The 22,914-nt window shown below is 54.1% G+C and overlaps 7 protein-coding genes across 7 annotated transcripts; 4 read left to right on the forward strand and 3 right to left on the reverse strand.

The window, feature by feature from the left end:
* Positions 1 to 1,323: 1,323 nt before the first annotated feature.
* Positions 1,324 to 2,498, forward strand: C8Q71DRAFT_391799 (uncharacterized protein). Its single transcript, XM_047918268.1, has 7 exons — positions 1,324 to 1,486; positions 1,549 to 1,583; positions 1,637 to 1,811; positions 1,866 to 1,927; positions 1,982 to 2,079; positions 2,157 to 2,255; positions 2,373 to 2,498. Exons 1-6 carry the CDS (start codon positions 1,437 to 1,439, stop codon positions 2,253 to 2,255), a joined length of 519 nt encoding a protein of 172 aa, XP_047773235.1. The 5' UTR covers positions 1,324 to 1,436; the 3' UTR covers positions 2,373 to 2,498.
* A 1,305-nt stretch (positions 2,499 to 3,803) lies between these two features.
* On the reverse strand, positions 3,804 to 6,586 carry C8Q71DRAFT_824967 (microtubule associated protein-domain-containing protein; the record flags this gene model as incomplete). The annotated part of the gene is made up of 5 exons (XM_047926269.1): positions 3,804 to 4,622; positions 4,678 to 4,922; positions 4,979 to 5,729; positions 5,783 to 5,995; positions 6,227 to 6,586. 5 exons carry the CDS (start codon positions 6,584 to 6,586, stop codon positions 3,804 to 3,806), a joined length of 2,388 nt encoding a protein of 795 aa, XP_047773236.1.
* Positions 6,587 to 6,720: 134 nt separating this feature from the next.
* C8Q71DRAFT_788878 (uncharacterized protein) lies at positions 6,721 to 8,077 on the reverse strand. Its single transcript, XM_047925242.1, has 3 exons — positions 7,618 to 8,077; positions 7,472 to 7,566; positions 6,721 to 7,421 (listed from the first exon to the last, which is right to left on the reverse strand). The coding sequence occupies exons 1-3, from the start codon at positions 7,807 to 7,809 to the stop codon at positions 7,001 to 7,003; spliced, it is 708 nt and encodes a 235-aa protein (XP_047773237.1). The 5' UTR covers positions 7,810 to 8,077; the 3' UTR covers positions 6,721 to 7,000.
* A 197-nt stretch (positions 8,078 to 8,274) lies between these two features.
* Positions 8,275 to 15,922, forward strand: C8Q71DRAFT_717800 (beach-domain-containing protein; the record flags this gene model as incomplete). Its single annotated transcript, XM_047921191.1, has 30 exons — positions 8,275 to 8,487; positions 8,540 to 8,758; positions 8,807 to 9,466; positions 9,524 to 9,743; positions 9,801 to 9,959; positions 10,013 to 10,392; positions 10,443 to 10,530; positions 10,578 to 10,686; positions 10,734 to 11,076; positions 11,118 to 11,601; positions 11,653 to 11,912; positions 11,965 to 12,203; positions 12,253 to 12,384; positions 12,434 to 12,603; positions 12,661 to 12,783; positions 12,833 to 12,992; positions 13,046 to 13,102; positions 13,157 to 13,442; positions 13,492 to 13,564; positions 13,620 to 13,683; positions 13,740 to 13,923; positions 13,974 to 14,008; positions 14,063 to 14,149; positions 14,202 to 14,328; positions 14,380 to 14,503; positions 14,569 to 14,628; positions 14,691 to 15,001; positions 15,054 to 15,410; positions 15,465 to 15,805; positions 15,862 to 15,922. 30 exons carry the CDS (start codon positions 8,275 to 8,277, stop codon positions 15,920 to 15,922), a joined length of 6,126 nt encoding a protein of 2,041 aa, XP_047773238.1.
* Positions 15,923 to 16,436: 514 nt separating this feature from the next.
* C8Q71DRAFT_717741 (profilin) lies at positions 16,437 to 16,941 on the forward strand (the record flags this gene model as incomplete). Its single annotated transcript, XM_047921187.1, has 3 exons — positions 16,437 to 16,535; positions 16,608 to 16,745; positions 16,810 to 16,941. Coding segments are annotated over 3 exons (369 nt in total), but the record flags the coding sequence as incomplete, so codon positions are not given.
* Positions 16,942 to 17,602: 661 nt separating this feature from the next.
* On the forward strand, positions 17,603 to 18,383 carry C8Q71DRAFT_862973 (uncharacterized protein; the record flags this gene model as incomplete). The annotated part of the gene is made up of 2 exons (XM_047928099.1): positions 17,603 to 18,078; positions 18,131 to 18,383. 2 exons carry the CDS (start codon positions 17,603 to 17,605, stop codon positions 18,381 to 18,383), a joined length of 729 nt encoding a protein of 242 aa, XP_047773240.1.
* A 2,140-nt stretch (positions 18,384 to 20,523) lies between these two features.
* Positions 20,524 to 21,673, reverse strand: C8Q71DRAFT_392203 (uncharacterized protein). The gene is made up of 7 exons (XM_047918269.1): positions 21,476 to 21,673; positions 21,377 to 21,411; positions 21,128 to 21,296; positions 20,999 to 21,060; positions 20,844 to 20,941; positions 20,680 to 20,774; positions 20,524 to 20,612 (listed from the first exon to the last, which is right to left on the reverse strand). Exons 1-7 carry the CDS (start codon positions 21,520 to 21,522, stop codon positions 20,564 to 20,566), a joined length of 555 nt encoding a protein of 184 aa, XP_047773241.1. The 5' UTR covers positions 21,523 to 21,673; the 3' UTR covers positions 20,524 to 20,563.
* Between the last annotated feature and the right edge of the window lie 1,241 nt (positions 21,674 to 22,914).

Here is a 22,914-nt window from a genome sequence, read left to right on the forward strand (position 1 = left end):
CCTCGTACAACAGAGCATTGATCATACCAGACGATTTATATCCTCGCTGTAAAATCCCCGTCGTACTCGTGAGACCGTCGCCTTTTGTATTGGTCGTGATTCACAGCAAGCTCAGACCTTGACTCTTGGCTCGGAGGCGTCGGTAGAAGCATGTTACGGAAGAGGCGGTGGTGTTGACGGTGTTACAGCGACAAGCGGTTATTTCCCCGCCTAAGAAAGGGCATCCGCAGAAGAACAAAGAATGGATCAAATAAGTAGCATTTAGTGGACGACGTCGAGATCCATGAAGACCTTCCCGTTTGGCGCCTACTGTTGTACCGGATTCGGAATTCCGTGGCTGGTCACCTGACCAATCACACTGATCGAATCGAACATCGCCCATGCGCATTGCGATACTACTGCGACAGCTCTTTTACCTCTTCCACAAGACTGCTAAGTAGACGGCGCTTTAGATTCAGTACTTGTTCTCGTATGCTGCAAAGGCTTCATTTCTGCGCATAACGAATAGTTGATCCTACGAACGTCGTCGAGTTCAAAGCCCAGAGGCCCCTCTGTGCATCTGCATCTCTTCGAGACGGGGATGAGTCAACGCAACAGTCGCAACTTGAATCTTCTCGGAAGCTGTCCAAGCCTACAGCTGTCGTTGAGGTGAGCTCAAGCTCATCAGCCCGGCGCGGGTCTGAGGGAGGAGGAGAGTAAATCCTCGTCCAGCGCCCAATTGCTATCGCACATAGAGCATATGCAACACGAAGACCCCCCTGGTCTGCTGTCAATCCAATTCTGATTCACAACATTGACAGTCCACTATAAAAGTTGCCAGGCCCGCATGTCTTGGCTACGGGTCTGTCTCAGTAGGTCTTAGTCTTCGTTGCATATATACCATAATGATGATACTTAGCCGGTGGTCGCCCCTTATGCTGCATGCGGGCAGCGGCGCGCATACGATCCTTAAGTCCGGCACAAATCCTTCACACGTGAGGCCGTGTGGAGGGTCTTGGTATGTCCGAACCAGAGGCCTTGCAAGCTTGCGCCCGTGTAGATTGCCGTGGATAACTTATTGATGATACTGTCATAGTTGTGCATGCATGGGCCTGCATGGGTCCATCTTTGGTCCATCTAATGAAACCTTCTCCGCAGATCCGTCCTTAGCGTCATCATACACAAGTACTGCACTTCGGACATCCGGAGGCTCTCCCCGATTCGGAATCATCCTTGGCACGAGCCTAAGCAGGCCTAGGCTTCTTCTGCCCGGTGCCGGGTTCAGCTAATAAGTGCCAAAGGGGAGACTCCATCAGGCCGGGGGAAGCATGCCGGGACGCACTACTATAGACTACTATGTGGCAAACATATATGTAGGCGCAAGATCGATCATTCTGCTCCTATGGTCGGCCATATCCCCAGGTAGTCTTTGGCCCTTCTGAAGAACTCCAGGAAGCATGTCGGACCCAACTTTGGAGCAGGAGCTCGCCTCCATTTTGCAAAGCAAGTGCGTGTCACACGACTATTTACTGGAAAACAGAGCACTCACGCGAACTTTCGCGACCATAGCTTCACTGCGATCTGCTGCCAGACAGTCATTTGCGGTGCGTTTAATGGACACTTGCGTATGACAGTTGCGCTGATCGAGTTGCTACAGGAATCCTGCTGTACGACTATATCCTCACGTTCGGCAAGGAGGTAGAGCTCGTCTGGCAGAGACCTACAAGGGCGCTGGGGGGGACTGTTATATTCTTCCTCAATCGTGTCGTGGCCGTTGGAATGATCATCCTGGGTAATCTCAACACGGATCTGGCTCGCTACACCTATGCAAGGTAAGGATGTCGACCCGGTGGCCTCATCTTGACTTCGTAACGTCTGCGTCTTAGTTGCAATTATTCGGTTATTTTCGATGTGGCCATCACGTTGCTGGCGTACGCCGTATGGGCTGGTGAGTTCGTCGATCTTGATCGTGTTTGCTTCGTCGTGCTGAGAAGCTCTCCAGCTGTCTCCGCCATCAGGGTACACGCCCTCACGAGACGCTACTGGCCGCTCACCTTGCTGACACTTGCCCTGGCACTCCTACCACCGGCAGTAGACATCGTGAGTAGTTTTTCTGCTTGCCTGCCGAGGATACGGTTCTCCAAGAACCTTGTCGCTGATTGAGTATCGACTGGCAGTGGCTCTCATCCACCATGACGTTCTCGATAGCCCCCCTCGGACCTTTGGTACTGTGCATGGAAAGCTCGCCCGTCTCTACACAGTTGAACACGAAGTAGGCACACCTTTCCATCTGTCAGGCTACGTTACTAACACACTGCTTTTACATATTCAGAGGTAAGGGTGTCGATTAAGTGTCGAGATGCCGACGTCTCTCAAGGAGCACGTATATATAGTACTTGTGGCAGTCCGCACTTGCAGCATGGGCTCAGACCTCATTGTGTTGCTCGTGACGCTGTACCACGTCTGCCCACGACCTTGGACGAGAAGTACGCTGCCCAGCCGGTCGATCTCGCGCATGCTACTCAGGAACGGTAGTACGCTGGATGCGTCCGTATCGTCGCCACATAACTTAACCCTCAATGATCTGTACCAGGGACACTATACTTCATGTACGTCGATGCCATTCTGGACTGGATGAGTTCGACCGACTCTTGGGCATTCTAGCGTACTAGCAATCCTCAACATCCTGGAAGTCATTGAGTATTTGGGCTCAGTCGGTCACTTATCATACCCTACTCCGATACAGCGTTCTGAATTGCATGATTCCTGCAGGCGACGGACTACGTCAACCTCTTCATTGCACCGTGCGTTGGGACAGTTCTATCACTCAGGCTGAGGTTGGCGGCTTACGCACGTGGATCATCAGGATCTCCACAATAGTGGTCTCGCGGTTCTTGCTCGACATCCGGGAGGCGGCGTACACGTACGACAGCGAGTTCGATGCAACCATGACACAGGACCCCTCCGTCATGACGCCGTCACTTGGCGGCAAATCACGAATGTGGCAGACACTTGATCTCGAGATCAATTCATACGGTGCGTTCCGCTCGGTGGCAGGTCACGCTCATCAGGATGTTCACGACTGGGTACTCACGAACGGATCCAAAGGAGCTATGACAGGCACCACTGACGTCGACCAGACAAGCCGTGGTCGAGATTCGTATACGGATGATCAGGAGGAGGAGGTATCCAATTAGCCATCGGCCGCAGGTGCCCTCGGCATCTTGACGGTGGCAACTCTCACTATCATTTAGTACGACACCACAACCCATACCCTATCATTTACGACACCACAACCCATACCATCCTTTGTACAAGCAAGCAGGCAATCATTACCACCCCAGACTGGCCCCGGTCGTGGAGAGCAGCGACGACCTCCTGATGGGCCATTGCACCTTGTAGTAATATCGCCCGTAAGTCCCATAGGCTATAGTGATGTTGTAGTCTCACGCGGGACAACGCTTGCAGGCGCTCGCTATGAGAGCTGCAGGGGCTGCTCCTCTGAGGTGATCAATCGATCAGGAGTTGGACGCCTTCGAGCGTCGAACATAACCACCCGCCAAAGAGGGTACACCGAGTGCATCTGCCTCAGCGGTGCGTTTCGTGGTCACGTCTTGCAATGAACTACTGTAACTTCAACATTTCTACCCTGCCCTAGGCACATGCTTCATAAAGCTTCGTAACGATCATATCGGGGATACTATACAATGAAAGGAGTACATGTTGTAGGGCACGAGGGAGACACAGTGACAATAATGAAATCATAGATAAACCAGATCGCTACCTGAGCATGAAGGTCGAAACGCAAGTCCGCATACAACCGTCTAATAATCCTCATCTTCCTCTTTCACCGCTGCTCCAGCGAATCCAGCCCATCTGCCTCCGCCGACCGCCCAGTCGTTGTCTACACTCGGTCTAGGCCTGAAGCTCTCCCGGCGAGCCCTCGAAGCCTTCTTCGCTAGGACGCTCGAGTTCAGAGCAGGCGCGCCATAGGTGCGGTAGGACGTTGTGCTCGTGGATGATGTTGACCGCATCTGGCTATGCGACGCTTGATACGAATAGCCGGAATGTGCAGCCTGGGCCGACGGTACCCTTCCGTGGCCAAGTGCATGGTGCACAGTACCAGGCTTCGGGACTGGCATCGCAAGGGGAACCGGGCGAGGAAGTGACGACGTAGGAATGGAGGTAGACGGCGTCTTGCTCGGGATCTTCGACGGCGAGCCTGGTCTATGCGCGCCCGGGCCCTTACTGCTCCCTAGATATACCGGACCCCCGTGAGCGGGCGCGTTATTATGAGCAGCTGTTGACTCGCCGAGACGGGGACGTTTGCTCGGATGTGAAGACGTGGCCATGCTCGATCCGGGACGCACAGCGGGCGTCACCACGCCTGACACCTTCGTACTGTGAGAGCCACCGTGTGTTGTGGCTGGCATGTAGTGATGTGGCGGATTCGAGGGTGTTCTGGAGCGCGGAGGTACTGAGCCAGCGCGGGCGCCGGGCGTCTTGCTCCGCTTGGTGTTCTCCTTGTCGTTGGCGCCGACAGTCTCCATGAGCAGTTGTACCATGCTCTCACCGTGGACAAGGAAGGCGCGCCTGGTCTCCGCCTCCCATGCGGGGATCGACGCCAGAAGGTCTTGCTCGAGCTTTACATAGATGACTGAGCGGCTGTGTATGTAGCGAATCTGGCAACCCACGTACCCTTGGTTTCTCCTTGCTGACACGCTTCCGCATCTTCTCTTCACGGAGCAAGCGCCCTGGATCGCGCGGGCCTCTACCAAGTAGACGGTTCTGGTCACTGGCCGCCGCGGCGAGCTCCTTCTCGTCATCGCAAATGTCGAAGTACTTTCGGATGCTGGCCAAGAGCGGGCCCTTCAGCCGCCGCTCCTCCTTCAGTCGTCGAATCTCTTCTTCGTGGATTGCCAGCAGTTCTTCTGTGTGTTCATCTGGGCAATCACGTCTATCAGCGAAGAACCTCTGAATGGTCGTTGAATGTCCTCACCATCTGCGAACGGTGCGAAGTCTGCTCGCTCTTCCTCGCTGACCATAAGTTCATCCCAGAGCTTGATGATCTCTGCCCGCGCGTTCTCAACGAATGTGCCCATCCGCTCGCGCTTCAGCTCTAGCATGCGTTCCAGCTCCTCTTCGTAGGCCTTCACAGTGACATCCGTGCTCCCCCGCTGTGCATTCACGAACTCGTCCATGTCCGCATCCGGTACACCAAGTCTGCGCCAGAGCGCCTCGAGCTGGTCGTACATCGCCTGAATATGCGCCTCCCGCCGCCGCTTGACGTCCTCGAGCTCCGCATGCGTTGACTCAGCCCAGGCCATTAGACCTGGCGTTGGGTCGACACCCTCGAGGCCCACGTGAGCTGTAACAGAGTCATGCAAGTCCTCTTCGGCGATTTCTTCCATGCGAGCAACAAATCGGGCGAAGATACGTTGGTACTCGGCTTCGGGGACCTCTCGTGGCTCGTCTAGTATCGAGACCAGCAAGAGTGGCGCGGCCTGTTTCGTACGATTGGCGGGAGTAGGAGTAGACATAGGTATTGACATGGACATAGATGTGGACATGAACGGGTCTGATGTAGATGCCGTGCGGTTGCTGCAGGACGAGGTAGATCGAGGGAGAGGTGGAAGGGTGAGTGATGAAGGTGATGGGAGGTCCTCGAGAACCGGTGGTGATATGCCAAGCTCGGTATGGAGCCAGTCTATCTGCACCATGGTTGACGATAGTTGCGTGAGTCGCTTCGTCTAGCATGGACTCAGGTAAGTAGCATCTATGAGATAGAGGAACGTAGACGCACAAGTTCACCCTTCCCGCGGACGAGCTCCTTCTCGAGCCTCGAGAACCGCTCGGGCGTGACATCGCGATGTGATGCAGAGTCGTATTCGTCCTCCCCCAAAGCGGGAGTAGGCTCGAGGATGTCTTGTGGGTAGAATTCAGCACCCAGCGTATTCGCAAGAACGCTGAGCCGGCCAGTGAGGGTCAGAAGTTGTTCTAACTTTGTATGATACAACTAATGAAGACGTAACAGTCAGTAGCGGTCCAACGCAGTGACAACGCCTATGTGCAGCAACGGGACCCAGAGCATTTCGTACGAATAGTCGTCGCAAATGAGGCGGTTGAAACCATGATGAGCTAGAGATCGCTCCTCCGGGCTCTGGAGGCCTAATAGTAGAACTGGTCTACAGTATGCTCACATCGACCCGGAACTAGCAGCTTCGCACAGCTCAGATGCAGAACTCACCTGTCGCAGCTTTTCTTGGTACTCCGAAGCAATCTCGAACCGCCGTGGCAACACCTGCTCCTTCCGGATCTCGCCCACACTACCGCCTGTGGTCTTTACATGTCCACCAAGCGCGTTTCCATAGCGTATACAATGGTTCTCAATATCTGCGCACCGCTTCAACCACTCGTCCACCTGTTTCCGTCGCAGGTCGATCTGGCTCTCGATGCATTCTGTGAGCTGGTGCTGGAGCGTCGCTAGTTCGTCGGTAAGCGCGGTTGGGGGTAGTCCGAGCTGTGCATGAAGAGTGGGGAGGAGTTGTGTTTGAGATTGAAGATGTGTGTGGAGGGAATTGAGGAGGGATGTTATGGTCGTAGACATGGTCGTGAGTCGTGATGGTATCGGTTCAAGTTCGAAACGCGTCCATTTCGAACCGCGTTCTAGTCACGTGTGTCGCGTCGAACGCCCTGCTGAGCGCTGAGGCTTGCCCGCGCCGCGCTCCTCCTCCTCCTCAAGTTCGACTCACCAAGTCTCGACGCATGTGCACCACAAACGCTGAATGCAGATGCCATTCTGATGCACGGTGTATGGAACCGGTGATGTACATGTACAGTACTGCGAGTGTGGTACTAGGCTGTGGTTGGGATACAAGGTAGGGAGATACACATCTATGGTCTAATGGTACAATTCGTGTTCAATACAGGTATGATTGGAGATAGGTGAACTTTCAAAGACATTGAATAGCGTAGACCAAGAGGCCTTTTCCCCAGGAGACTTGACTACAAAGACGACGACTTAGAGCGCCATTGTCACGCCGACCAGGAGTGGCCAGAGGATGAAGACCAGCCGAAACTTGAGGCGTTCAACATCCATGGTGTTTCGTTTCCAAGATCCGCTGGTGCCCGTGCTGCTGTGATGCTGTCTCCGGTATGCGTCTCCAGTAGAAGCGGGCAGGTAGTACGAGCTGCTCAGAGTGCTGCTAGACATCCCGGAAGAGTACGTTGACGTGGCGGAAGTGTTCAAACTCGTAGGGATGGCAGAGAACCTCGAGAATGTGCTCGTTGCGTCGTTCCCCACGGCGAAAGCAGAATAGGTAGTCGATCGTGGCTCAACCTTGTCCGCGCGATGGTAGGGAGGCGTGTCGTCCATGGCAGTAAGAGTAAACCGAGCGGAGTAGACAGTTATCTGCGGGTCCTCGCAAATGAAGCGCAAGTGGCTAACGAACATCAGCGACTCAGCCCGAACATCACATTGAGCTGTACTCACTAGTCTGACCCATTGGATCCCAGTGTCGGAGAGATCCACACCGACTTCGAACGTTTCGTCGGTTCGACATTCTGCGCCAGCGTTGCGACGTAGTCCTGTACGTACCTCAGACAAGGTTATCACGTAAAGACGGCAAGAACACGAACATTGTCTCCGGAGTACAAGTCAATCCGAATTGGTCCCATCTGCGACACGGAAGGCTGAGTATCGTCGTTGATCCATGTGATGGTTGACAGGCGACCCGCGCTGAAGACTGTGCTTGCTATAGGACGAGTGGGGTACAGCCCAGCGGCAGCAGAGGAAGCGAGCAGAAGCAGCGTGCCAAACGAGAGCTTCATGGCGGTTGGCTGAGACGATGTTAGTCTAACGTGAGGTCGTATCGCGGCTGAGATGTTGAGGTTCCGGAAGAGACGAAGAGAGCGTTCGGTTTGGCAGGATTATTGGTCAAGCTCGCCGGTGAAGTTCAACTTCTCCGAGACTACGAGGCAAAGCAGATACCAGATCAAGTCTGAGGCCACGCAGAGAAGGTTTTGAAAATGGAGAGCCCGAAGGGAGGGCGTCGCACGACGCAGACGGTTGAGTCCAACGAGCGCCGCGGCGTTGAAGTTGAGGCGTGATGTGACATCATAACGGTGGTGTGACATGTCGCGTCTCAATTTGTCACGTGTACCATACTGCCTATACGGGCGCTTCCGATACTCGAGCCCTCCCATCACCGGCAACCGTGTCGACAACTGGAACCTGACGAGAACAACAACGAGCAGATGTCGACAGCTCAATAGGCCCGCACGGGTCAAATTAGGATGTTTCGGACACTCTTGACGCCTCTCAGCGCACGGTTCTCGCTCCCGCAGCTCTCACCGAGGCCGGGTATTACCTCGTTCCCGCAGAGTAGTGCGGATGACCGAGCGGACGAGTTGGACCCCGAGGAATTCGCACGAGATGTCCTAGTCCAACTCATGAGGAACGCAGTGGAGAACCTGAAAGCAGCGGAGAATCTGAAGGCCAAGGCAGAGGTACGTCTGGTTATGCACGACCGTCACGGCGGCTCACGTTCTTCGTGAATAGTTGCTGGCTGAGATGCACAAGATCATGTTGGAAGATGCGGCAACCAAGGATGTCTTCCGAGAGATGGACGGGTTCCTCGTGGTCATGAGCGTGCTCTCAACGCTTCAGGCCGTGGAAGACGAGGAAGCCAAGACGGAGATCCTCGAGGCAACTCGACTCGCGTTCGTCATGCTGTCTGAGGCTCTAGAGGACCATGTGGAGAACAGGGAGTACTTTCAAGTAGGTATTTAACACATCTTAGCGTCACTGCTTCTGACGTATGTGCAGCATTCAGTCGGCTTCGACTCGCTCGGGCAGGCTATGTCAACACTCGTTTCCGACACCGCTACTGTTAGGCATACGCTCGGCTTCCTGGTCTCTCTTGGCTTGCACAAGTTCTCAATGGCAGGTATCTTCGACATCGGCACTGAGGCAGACTACGCACAACTGGACCATCGGATACGTGACTTCGAGCCCGCATTCGGACCCATCCGCCACGCGGAGGCATTTCGCCTACTCTTCAGCTTCATTCCACAAGCCTCAGCCGACGGGCGCCCCTTGCGCTACTGCGTTCTCAAGCTTCTTGAGAGGCTTTCATACCATAGCCACAGGAACCACTGTCTGCTTAGCAGCCTCGCGTTGGTCGAGCCTCTCTTCCGCAGATATTGCGAGTGGAAGGAGGATGCCGACATCGCGAAGCCTGAACGCCAAATCGTCCAGAAGCTCCTTCGGCGGTTCATTGACGTGGGGACAAGCACCGATGAGGCGGCTGTGATGTTCCAGCGCGCTGTGCGTGAGGATAACACGCTTGATGCGGACGTCTTGGAAGTGCTCCGAGCGGGTATGAAGGTCAAATGGCCTGAGCATCTCTCGCTGGAGGACTCCGCTGCCATTCAAGTGCCTCATCATGACACGAGAGGGCTTCCGTTAGCGGGTTTCACATTCATGGTGAGAATGCGTGCGTTCATTGTGCGTCGTATAAGGCTGATGATGTACCACGCTTAGATATGGCTATGGATTGAGAAGTTCCCTACGAACAGCTCGCATGCTATCTTCTCATTCCGCTTGCGAGACCGAGTGTTTGTCGCACTTGGAATCAGACCGGATGGGAACCTCGACTGCCAGACGACGGAAGCTACCAAGCTGAAGGCTGCAATTCATCGTGCACGGTGGACGCATATAACCTTCGTGTTTCACCCACATCGATCAGCCAACCCCACTGTCCGTCAGTACCCATCAGTTTGTTGTCCATGTATGCCTCTCACACCACACAAATTTGCAGGTATCTTCATCGACGGTGTTATCACGGATGTCATGAAGTGGACGTACCCAAAGCCCGAGTACACCGCCGGAGTTGGTATCTACCAGATAGGCGACAACAGCGGCGTAGCGCCGATGAGCTGGTCAATAGCTTCAAGTTATCTTCTTGCCACCCCTCTTGGTATGTTCATGCATGATTTGGCAAGCTATGTGCTGATCCTAGTGTGCATTCAGCGGACAGCATCCCGCGCTTCATACATCACCTCGGCCCCCGGTATTCGTCGCGCTTTCAAACAACACAACTTGCGCGATTTTTTACCTATGAGGCGTCTACTGCCTTGCACATCTTCATCGACGGTGCAGCCCAGCAGTCGGTAGCAAAGGCAGATATCATGCAGCTCCAGCGTGTCGTCAAGGAGGGGCTGGCCGTCGGCGAATCGTCTCTCGTATTCTCGCTGAATACCTCGAGCGAGCTCCAGAAGAGTGACACCGGTATTCGTCTGGGCTTCGTTGGTATCGGCGACATCTTTCTGGTGAAGAATGGCACTCTAGACATGGCACTCTGGAAGATCGGTGGTGCCGCTGTCGCACTACGACTTGTTCAACTTGCTAATGTGCGTGGCTGGTCGACGTCTTCCTTCCCTTGCTCACGACAGTGATATAGAGTGATCATCAACTATCACGAGCTCTGGGTGTACTCACTGACGGAATCCGCAACAGCTGGCAGAACTCTGAGGACATGGAGCGACTTCGTGAGTTCGGCTTGCTTACAGATGCGTTGAGTCTGACACGGGGACAGGCGGCTATGACATCTTGGCTGACCTACTCCGGGCCAAGCCGGACCTCATCAACATGACTGGATTCGAGACAATATTCGAGTTCCTAGGTCTGAACTTTCGTTCTCCTGAGTGAGTGTTCATTTTGCCTGCTGCTTTGCAACGCTCAGTAGTATTAGCCAGTCCACGATTGTCAACGCCGTCGCATACCGTGCTGTTGCGCTCGACTTCCAGTTGTGGGCCTGCACTCGCGCTGAGATTCAGCGCCTGCATATGGAGCACTTCCAAATCTTGCTGCAGACGAGCAAGTATAAGCGATTCAATGTCAAAAATCGGTTCGCGAAGATGGGTGTAGTGCGCAAGCTCCTGTTCGTCATGCAGACGTCGTTGTACTCGTACGACATGCTCCAAGAACTCCTGGGAACCATGAAGATCGTTGCGCAAGTTCACTTCACTGCAGATGACGCTATCAAACCTATTGTGTCCTACTTGGCGGCGAATTTGCACGAAGGCAAGTGCCGAGTATTAATCGCTCCTGGATGTGCTAACTAGTGGGCGGTAAGCTAGTAGCTGAACCGTCTTCGCCACGATCTGTCATCTCCCGTATTGACTACAGCAACGTCCAGTCGAAAGCCGAGCAAGTCTTCACCATGCTTGTGTCCGTCCTCCGATTACCTGCAGCATACGAGAGGTTTTCCAGCACTCTACCAGTACCCCGCATTTCCCTCCTGCTTCTCGGAGAACGTCCATTACCGGCGACAGCGGCCAATGTGCTGAAGCTGCTCACTATCAGTGTGAAGTCCTCTAGCTCGTTCAACCGGAAGTTTGAACTGGTCAGCGGTTGGAACATCGTCAAGGCCGTAATACCTCATGCGTGGGATTACTCGGTACAAAGGGCGGCATTCGACCTTCTCCTTGGCTGGTCAGAGGGCGAAGCGAGCGGCACCCCTGTCGTGACCTGTCCGCAAATCCTACCGGCAATCTTCACTGCGCTCAAGCTCTCCTTGGGGACGGTCGGTATCCGCATCGCGAGTGGAACCCCGACAGGTACGTGCTGATCTATTGCTCTTCACACCGCTGTATGCATGTTTCCTGCAGTGGATACTGAGCTCGAGGAGAATGTCGAAAAGCTTCTCGAGGAGCTGATCCAAGTGCACTCCTCGGCGCCCTCCTTCCGTCAGCTCTTCAAGTCTCAAACTATCACTGACTCCTTCATCGATGCGTATAAGTCGTTTGTGGCCTCCGCGGCTACGGCACCGGAATTGTCTCAAAGTACTGTACGAATATTAGAGAAACTCTCGCATGTAGGCCTCAGTATCGCGCTTGACAACGCAGTGGGGAACTCTCAGAAGCAGGAGGTAGGGTACCTCAAGCTATGTGGTGAACTCCTGACTCACAATACTGGACTAGATTATGGATATTTTGCAGTCAGCTGAAACCGCCCTCAATCCTCGCTCATCGCAGGAGACAGCCATCGACTCCGTTACGGTCGTTGGAACAAAGGCCCGTCGGAGACGCATGGCATCTATACGACTGAGCGTGCAACTTGGTGAGAGCGCGGTGAAGCGGTCCATCACGCGTATCAACGACTGGCGAAAGACCGTCGTCGCCACCGAGAGGAAGAGGTTGCGCAAGACCATCCTCGATATGTGAGTCGTAATCTCGTCTGTAGCCATAAGCCCGCCTAACGAAGCGTAGGCGAGAGTACCATCGTCAGATCAGCAGTCTGACCGACTGGTACGCGTTACTCACAAATGAACGTGGGCTATGGCCCAGTCCTCTCGATCGTCGATGGCAACTAGATGAGACGGAAGGACCGTATCGTGTCAGGTCAGCCCTCTCGTTCACGATGCTGCGTTCAACGCTGACGCTATTGCAGGAAAAAACTCGAGCCCGCTCAAGAACATCGCATCAGTACCAAAGTGGAGACCGTGAACCACTTAGGCTTCGAACTACAGGTACCCTCTACGAACCACAGTACTCCAACTCTGCAGCTGGAGGTCCCTCCCTGGGCGGAAGGCTATGACCCATCACAAACTGGCGTTGACGGTGAGTGCAAGTATGTCCTCTATGTAGTACCTTCCATCGATATACATCACCCGGTAGAACGCCAGCTCGAGGAAGAGATTGTCGATGACAAGCATCGCAGAGTACGACATGAACTGGAACCTGGCGACGTCATCGAGTCAGCCAACACTGTCGCACGTATATCTGGTGTGGATTCATCTCGTGAGTACTTCGCTGCGCCTTTCCATGAAATCTGCTGACCGTATGTCAGCCGGACTGCTCATCCTCGGGCAGACCCATCTGTATATGCTAGACGGCCTAGTTCAGGACGACGATGGAGAAGTGATAGATGCTCATGACGCGCCGAAACGACTGTTTTTTGTCCCCGGTAGCATTCTCGAGTTGAATGGTCCCCAAAGAGCGCAACGATGGTTAGTGGCACTTGATATTCAGTAGCCAACATCTCTGAACATCAGCTCCACAGGACCCATGAGCAAATTGTCAGCTTCAGTGATCGTACATTCTTGTTTCGTGACGTTGGGTAAGACTGCATGCTACCTCGTATAGACGGGTTCTGATCGAGCTCGTCGCACAGGCTAGAAATCTACTTCAAGGACAGTCGGTCTCTTCTGATCGTCTTCCTGGAGAAACGTCAACGACTAGCAATGAGCGATCGCTTGTCGACCATCATGTATCGATACAACGCGGAGCCACCTACGCCATCCCCTGTGATGTTGAAGTCGCCAACCATGCTATCGCCCATGATGGGGCGATTGAGTGGCAAGCTCAGCGCTACGTTGAGTGCCAAGGTACTATCCGGACTGAGGCTGGACGAACTTTCGACGGCGCAGAGGAAGTGGCAGACAAGGGAGATTTCGAACGTGAGTGAGATTATGTGGATCATGAACGAGGCTGACGCACAACCACCAGTTCACATATCTCAGCATCCTCAACCAGATTTCCGGTCGCACTCCCAGCGATGCCACACAATATCCCGTATTTCGTGAGTGTCGCTGTACTGAAGCCGCTATCAAGCCCATTGACGGCGAGCTCCGTAGCTTGGGTGCTCAAGGATTACGCGTCGGAAACGCTGGACCTGAGCTCTGCAGAGTCCTTCCGTGAGTACGTACTTTGTGCCTTCTTTCTGGCACCGCAGTGCACTGACACCTCGCTTCCAGCCTTAAGCGTCCCATGGGCGCGCTGACCCCTGCACGCGAAGAGGCAGCACGTTCGCGCTATGTCAACCTCGAGAGCGTGGACGAGAAGCCGTTCCACTACGGGACGCATTTCAGCTCGTCGATGATTGTGTGCCATTTCCTGATCAGGGTGGAGCCCTTCAGCCATATGTTCAAGATTCTTCAGGTGTGCACGCCTGTCTCGTTTGCTTGACACGTCTGACTTACGGTTTTCAGGGAGGTGACTGGGATCTGCCCGAGCGGCTCTTCAGGTGAATAGTAGTTCTTCGCGGATGCAGGGACCTCACTAACATGACAAATTGTAGCGATGTCCGACGAGGATACGAGAGTGCCTCTAGCGACGTTCGCGGAGACGTCCGAGAGCTCATCCCTGAGTTCTACGCACTGCCAGAGTACGTGCTCTTCATTGCGCGCTGCGTGGCCCTCACCCGAGCATCCCATCAGATTCCTGGAAAACTCAGCCCGGATAGACTTTGGCGTGCAGCAGAGCACTGGCGAGCGGATCGACGATGTGAAATTACCACCTTGGGCGAAGCGAGACCCGCTGTTGTTCATAAGCCTGCACAGAGAGGTCCGTAAATAGGTCGATACCGATGATACACTGACGTATAAATGATTGCAGGCCCTCGAGAGCGACTATGTCAGCGAGAACCTGCCGCACTGGATAGATCTGATCTGGGGGCATAAGCAGCGGGATCCCAAGTCGTTGAACGTGTTCCATCCGCTGAGTTACGAGGGCTCTATCGGTCAGTATGCACTCCATCACCGTGTGTTTCGTTTTCGTTCTCAATCCGGTGATTTCGACACACAGATCTCGATACCATTACCGATGAGCTCGAGCGCGAGGCTACAGTCGGAATCATCCATAATTGTCAGTGCTCATCGCCCTACTGGTCCTTCCAACGACTGACCCGCACTTGTACGCATACGCAGTCGGCCAGACCCCACGCAAACTATTCCACTCCCCACATCCCGAGCGTATGATGCACGGGAACTCGTCGCTCCCTATTGGTACGCTGTACGGTGTAGCAGAGGATTATCATCTTCTGTCTCAATCCAAGCGGTTCGTCAAGGACCTCGGTCCCCGAAACCCCATACGCGAGCTCGCGTTCGATCCCATAGGACAGAAGATGATCCCGTACCCGGACGGTACTGCGTGTGTTCCTGGGCTACCTCATGAGCGAGTGGTGTGGAGGCCTGGTTTGCACTCTGGTGGAGACCTGAGGGTTGTGCTAGACAATAAGGTTCGTCGGCTCAGGATTGGACTGTGGACACCATCTGACCGATAAATTACAGGTCGTACAAGTCATTGAGTCAACAGCGTGCTCCTGCGCTGTATTCGCCGACCCAAGCACACTCGTAACAGGCTCGCGAGACCACACAGTGCGCCTATGGCGGGTGCAGCGCCCAGGCCAGAGCCTAAACGCCTACAAGGAGCCGCCGCTGAACATCACGGTCACGCATGTCATGCGGGCACATACGTCGGACGTAGTCTGTGTCACGGCGTCGAGGGCATGGTCCGTCGTGGTGAGCGGCTCGAAAGACGGCAGTGCGGCGTTCTGGGACCTGAATCGCGGGACATATGTGAGGTCGATCTGGCATGGGGAAGGAGAATGTGCGGGTGTGCACCTCGTCGCTGTCAGTGAGAGCACGGTGAGTTATAGTCGATTCATGTGTTCGTCATGGTCTTCACGCGGCGTTCTCTAGGGCTACATTGCCTCGTGCTCAAGAGCAAAACTCTGGCTCCATACTATCAACGGACGGCCGATCGTCTCACTCGATCTCAATTCCTCCACTGTGCCGAACTCATATCCTGCCATCACCTCTCTGGCCTTCCTCGAGCGCGAGTACTCCCGCGTCGGCGTGCTTGCGACCGGGGCATCGGATGGCACCATCGCCTTGCGAACGTGGAACGCCGACAAGACTCCGGAGGGCGAGTCGGCGCGCTGGGAGTTCGTGACGTTGAAAACGCTGATCGTGAAGGGCCCCGATGGCCAGGTCCAACCAAAAGGATACACCTCGTGTGTCACTGCATTGAAGTTTGTTGGGTGAGTGACGATGTGCTTGATGTGTCGTTCCGTAACTTATGTCGTGCCTTCGCTAGGGAGTGTTTGTATCACGGTGAAGACAGTGGACGGACATTTTCATGGGACTTACCGGACTGATGGACTACGTGATATACGCGGTTCCATACATATGCTTTGTTACGCTGCTCGCTCTCGCATGACTCACCATCATTTGCCTGCACTCTTCTTACGTTTATCTACGGAATTGTCGCCTCTTGGAGTATTCTTCGGCCGCTGGCCATTATCAGTGAATATACATTGTACCATCATCCATCCTCGTGCAGTACTAGTCTTTCCGTCGGATAGCTGCTGCTTGTGCTGTGCCAGGCGAGTGTGCGCAATTCAGGAGTGTGTGCTGCAGTGACGAGATGGGCTGCGACGCGCTATCGCCTGGCGATCTCCGGCGGTGGCACGGACGGGTAGGTGCCTTCCTCCGTTATAGCTTGATCGCACAGTCTGCCCTCCTCCTCGACCTCCTCCCCCTCCCGCTCGTCTCGCCTCGTCCCTATCTCCTAATTACTGACTCACAATGTCGTGGCAAGGTGAACGCCTCGAGATCGCATCGCAATCCGTCAGTTATACTCAAAGATTCTTGTTCCTCCGCACGTGAACAGCCTATGTCGACACCAACCTCCTCGGTACTGGCAAGATATCCAAGGCCGCAATTATTGGCCAGCAAGGAGGTGTTTGGGCGTCGTCGCCGGGATACACGGTACGTTGACCAATCCGGTTCCTCGGTCGCGCCGACTAGCACTCTGACCGCCTCTGCCACCGCATGCCTCAGCTCTCCGCGCAAGAGCAGAAGGATATTGTGAACGCGTTTGCCAACCCCGGCGCTGCCCAAGCGAGTGGTATTCGTCTCGCGGGGCAGAAGTTCTTCACTCTCCAGGCGAATGACCGTAGTTTGTACGGGAAGAAGCAGGTGCGTCCGGACATCCTCCTGAACGCGATCGCGATATCTGATCGCAACCTGCGACCGGTCTCAGGCGGACGGCTGTGTGCTCGTCAAGACGAAGCAGGCCGTCCTCGTCACAGAATACGCCAACCCCGTCCAAGCACCCGAGGCGACACCGGTCGTCGAGAACCTGGCGGACTACCTCATCAGCGTCGGATACTAGTCGATCTCCCGTGCTCTGTCTGTCTCTCGCAAGTGTGTAACATTTCGCTGTCGTGGATGAAGAAGACTATCAATGTGTATTTGCATACTGCAATCTGATCTAAAGACGACGATGCCCAGGATGAACTACTGGAGAGATCAAGTTGCATGCGCCCGCCACGGCGTTCTCGGATGAGCGATGTTGCATTACACCCCTACTGATCGCAGCTGTAACAGCTGTAGGTCCACAACAACAGGAGATGCCGCCCCAGAGCCTTTGAAACCGCTGTGGTCTATGCATGGTCGCTAACGTTTCAAAAAGCAGGAGTTGTGGCGGAGGGGCTAGTGTGTAAGTATGTACAATCGATAGTATGGCAAGTCCATTGAGGGCATGTGGCAGCGATGTGCGTATCCAAAGTAAGTCATCAAGCCATCTTCTCTGGCCATGGCCGTGGCCATGCTGACTTTGTGCCACTCCAGAACCCATCAAAGCGCGCGCTTGGACCCTGTCCTTTGTTGCTGCCACTCCGTCCGCCATTGTGGCGCACCCTCGTTCATGTTCAAAGCGTGCTCAGGATCCCTTACTTAACGCGTTGCCCGCCCGTGTTCGTATTCAACTTCACAAGCTCGACAACCCCTGCCACTCGCCTATCCCTTCAGCCTCGATTGTCTCTCCACCCGTCATGCGCTCCTCGCCCTCTCCCCACAAACGCCGCGCCGCTGACCCAAATGCCTGCGAAGGCAGCGTGCTCGTAAACTTCGGGGGTATGCACATCTACCCCATGCGCTCGTGCCTGAATCCCGACCTGCCCGCGACGACGCTCTACATCACCGACGTGCCGGACCAGCTCGACCTTGGCTTCCACCCGATCCACGGCCAGAAGGGAAGTCCCCGCGTGTACCGTGGCTGGTTCTACCGCGCAGCGCGCGACGGGGCGAGCGACGAGGGTGAGGTCGCCGTCAAGTGGGTGCGGGGGATCAGGCGCATAGAGGCGCTCGAGAGGGAACGCGAGAATTATTGCAGGCTGCTAGAGCTCCAGGGCGTCGTGATCCCGCATCTGTGGGACTACATGGAGGCGACGATCGAGGGCGTCGATGTTGCGTGTTTGGTCATTGAGTGGTGCGGTGAGCCCCATCCTGAGGACCCCAGGCTGTTCAGGTATGCGTTTGTCCCCAGATTGGTGTCCGTAGCTGACGATGTACATGAGCAGTGCACAAAAACTGGAGCTAGCTGTTCTCCTGCACAAGGAAGGCTGGAGTCACGGCGATCTACTCGACGTCGATAGCCACCACTTCGTTGTGGCCGAGGACGATGAGACGGGGAACCCGCTGCGGCTCGTCGACCTGACCAAAGCATCGGAACACCGGTGTGTCTTCGAAGATCCAGAGTGCTGTATGAAGCCCAACCCCGGGGGCTGCCGCGAGCTGGATACTCTGGCAGCGATGCGTCTGCTGAACTTGTAGGATGGACTATCGTGCTCTGGGATGTTCTGCATGTGTCGCCTGCTCTGACCCACAGTTGTTGTGTTAATGCGTTTCTTTGTTATGTACGCTCTTTGGAAAGTACTGTATCCTCTCATTGCATTGTATCCATGGATCCGCATTATGCATCACATTATGCTACGCACTTGTTACTCTTGTCATGTTCTAAGTACGACTCGGATCACGTACTTGCTTACCTTCAACAGTGCATGGCCTACGAGACACTCATCGCGCTTGACGAAGCCTATGGAAATGTAGGCCTATGTGTGCTCTGATCACTCGAAGCGTATTGATCCAGAGTGGTATAGGCAGGTGGTCTGGTGATCGCCTACGAGCCTGTACGTCTTCACTTACGACGTTGCAGCTTGACTAGGACGGCTGACTTGCTTATTACAGCGGCGAAGCTGCCCAACGTCCATTTGAACCTTCGCTGCTGATGCCTACGGAGCAAACGCTACTGAGATTCAGGAGCTCGATTGCGAGTATGTTTGAGGCTGACTTGCAGCACCGACGCTGACAGTGATTACGACAAATCCTAGTGAGCCGCCGCAGTCAGCTCAGTGGTGCATATATTGCCTGCTATAAAGACAGCGCCGAACGTTCAAAGATGCGACAATTCACGTAGTGACATACAAGGACCACATAGCCTACAACTTGAATCCTTCTACGACTTCTGCCCCAAGCGCAAAGGGACATACTATCGCCTCCGTCTTCGAGAAAAGGAGCTTCCTGTCAATGCTCCGGCTGCAGCCTGCTCAAATTGCCACTGGGCCAGAACTTTAGATGACTCAACCGTCATCGCAACCCGAGGGGGACCGGAGGTGATATACCTACACAGCGTGCCAGTGAGTATAGATTGATGCGACATCGACCTGTCCCAAACCTTGTCGCTGCGCATTCTTGAGCGAACGGGCGAGATGCTCCCCAACGGACTACTTCATGTCCGAGCCATCTGCAATTACATGTGCGTCGTGGTAGGGTATGCCCTCTCTCGCCACAGACCTGCCCAAGAAGTCGTCGTGCAAATTCTCGATTCTCATGCTATGAGCGCTACCACAGACTACGATGTTGGTGGACTAGTGGGTAACGCGTGAGTTCTTTATTTCGTTCGAAGGTATTAAATGTTCACCCTGAACTTCTGTCAGATTGCATCTGCTGGTGAGTCGGTAGAGCAAACAAGGGCATCGTGGCACTTCTGAATTACCCTTCCATCAAATGGCTTGGTGGTTCAACGGTGTTCACTTCGCAGCAGTAACGGTCATTCCATCCGGGCGTATCGCAGTCTATCCATGCCCACTAGCCGGTTGCGCTGTATTACAGTGAGGTCACTATACCACTTGCCACTCGGACACAGGGATCATGGCCCCTGGTATTGGGCAGCTATACTGTAGTTACACTCCCCTGAGACTCCGGATGCTTTGCGTCATCTCCACTGTTCGCATCTTCTGGTTCAGAATAAACGGCACCTCAGTGCCACTCCATACGGCGATCGAAATACGTACATACCCAAGTCAACGCCGTCGAAGAACTCAAGCGATTGCCACATTTGCGAGTCGAATCCCCTCTGACCCTCCGATTCTGTTCTTGTAGTAAGCATGCCAGAGTTGAATGCGTTGCAGGGCCTGTAGACGGCTGCCCGTAGTTCGAGGATGAATCGCGACACGATGATTGTGGAAAGGCTAGTAGAGAAGTCAAACGTATGCTCGGTGGAGGCATGGGAAAGACAAGGCGGTGAAGACTCACGGAGCCATAAAAAGGCTAACGTCTTCTGTTTTCTGGGGATATTGTTAACCGATGATTGCGCTAAATAGAACAGAAAGTCAACATACTAATCTGAGATACAGGATGATCTGTAATATATTCACGATGGCCACAATCCTTGATGCGCTTCAGTACAACCCTCGACCTCAACTGATCGGTTCGACATACGTGAAAAATGATATACCTACCACAGCAATAGTGAGCACAGTGGATTGTCTGGATACATACACTATGATGGGCCGCACCATTTTGGAGTAATACTCGTGACAGTCCACGTTTGGGGAGCGCAGACAGCACTAGTGAGCTTGGCCATACGTTGTAAAGTGTTACAATCAGAACAATAAGGTCAGAGATGAGACTGCACGTGCGAGTGGCCAACAGCACTGTGTTAGCGGAAGGCTTCAGCTCATCCATGATCGACTAAGCATTGACGACTCAATTCGCGCACATCTGCATAAGATCAGTGAGTTCGCTGAACAGATGGTTCTAAGATTATCATAACAACCAAAATACCTACATTTCATCGCGTTCCCGGGGAATCGGCGAGCTCTCGTGGCAGACCACTAACCATCCGACTTTATACACGGTGAAGGTGTTTGTAGTGACGAGGTACTAACTCGCGGAAGACGTCGTCATGACATACTACTTCCGCACCAAGGCCATTAATTGAATGTCACTCACAGTGTTTGTAGCTAGAGGGACAAATGCAAGCAGGACGGTGAGCAGGGTCAGGATCCAACTTCGCCCGGCGAGCGCATGGACGCGAATGCCAGAGATCACTGGAACGCTGTGGTCAGTGATCATCTTCACGGTATTCATCAAGGTCTAGTACGTACCCGCCCAGACGAGAATAGACCCTAAAATAAACGGGATCTGTACAAGTGTCGAGGTTCTGAAACTAAGAACATGGAAAGTTTGCTTTCAACCACTACCCTATCATGGCGTTGGTGCTGGCCTGTCCTCACCTCGCATAAGTGCTTGTGCGATCCATGCTAGCATTTCCTGTCACGAGCAGGCCTACGGCAATGAGGCGGTTGATAGCAAAGATGATAGTACCACTTAGGGCCTTAGAGGGGGCGCGCCAGAAAAGAGAAACCTCTTTGGGTAGAGTAAGGGCGAAGTCGTATAGAATCACTGCTGTGGATCACATTGAACCATGGATCGTGAAAGAATTCAGTGAGGCAAAGCAGGCTAGGAGAGGGAGGAGCACTCACGGGAGACGGCGACATTGCAGTATCGCGCCCTGAAGCTGTCCAGCCAACCATATATTAGCCTGTCGATACTAAGAAATGGAACTTCGGATGTGCACATACCTCGACTGGAGGATAAGAGCGAGCTGTTGCTCTTGGATTGAGTCCATGCCGGGCACTATCAGTTGTGGGAATTAGCGTTTGTCAGGGTCATATAGCATGCTTTGGCAGATTATATGCTATACGACAGGCGCTAGCAAGCTTCCACTGTGGTATTGGAAGCTGCGACATGCGGGTGCATCTTTGTCACCAGTCGCGACAATTCATGATGTGTTCAGAAGACATCCCAGCAACGCAGCACTTGATCTAGGGGTCGGCGACCATAATTCGCAACGCATCGTGTCCTGAAGAATCCCACAGCTTTCTTGGAGCTGTGCGGGGCACCATGTCAATGAGTGCAAAACCATGAGTCAATGCCGTCCTGCCTCTCCCATGCCTCGCGGTGCTTGGCTTATCTTCTTCATAGACCCAAGGATGATATTGACTGCTGCTCACCTGATCGTTCAACTGTAAGTCAGTTAGTGGTACAATGGCGCGCACCTTTCAAACCGATCGTTCTGGTCTTCCATTGTTCGTGGTCTATGATACCCGGCTGGCGTTGAACTTTCCCAGCTTCGATGCGAAACGCGTCGAGCGGTGCAGCCTGATACCGCTGGCATCGTCTGGATGTTGCCCGAACACAATCATCGACAATGCTGCTGCATCATGCGCTCGCTGTCACGTCTCAGACGCACCTTGCCATTCGTTCCGGGTGATCGTTGCTGTTGGCGTAATCGATAGCAGTAATCTCCTACTTAGCGACAGGGCTTTTACACTGCCCAGGTGGACCATCGGCAGAGATGGGGTACTGGTGCGCGAAACACGTAAGCATGAGAGAACTTTGACATAAGATCAAGGAGACAGCTCACAATGTCTGTAGCCAGCGGAGCGACAGTTGGCAGCGGGGCAGGGTTGGGCGAGGTCGGAGTCCGCCGATTGAGAGCACACACTTGGACAGCAGAGCAACCAGTTGAATATCCAGTTCAAGTTGAGAGATAGCAGGATCAGCTACGAACCTGCCTAGATCATGGCATACGCGGCACGCTTCCCGCCAGTGTCGGATACCAACAGCTATGCGAGCACTTTCGGTTCTAGACCGTACGCAATAGTGAACTGCAAGGGGTCTCCGTCAACAGCTGAACGTTGAACGTCACGTTGAACACGAGCGAGCCGGGCGCGACAAGGCGGTCAATTCGTAACGGACGGTGCTGGCGGGTCGTATGATTGCTGAACCGTTGACGCCGTCGATCGAGGGCTGAGGCCGACACATGCGACTCCCACCACTCTTGACGAGGTGGGTACAGTGCATGCCCAACGAAGGTGTGTTAGGGTTGTTTGATGCCGAGGTACGCCCCTAGTTCGCTGCGCACTACACTCCAGCCGCACTGACTGTGCCAATCCATCCATTAAGTTATGCAGTATACAATACGAGCGTCCGTTGAGATAGTCCATGCAGTCAGAAC

The sequence above is a fragment of the Rhodofomes roseus genome (assembly GCF_022264815.1).
Source record: "Rhodofomes roseus strain CIRM-BRFM 1785 chromosome Unknown C8Q71scaffold_35, whole genome shotgun sequence".
Lineage (NCBI taxonomy): Eukaryota > Fungi > Basidiomycota > Agaricomycetes > Polyporales > Fomitopsidaceae > Rhodofomes > Rhodofomes roseus.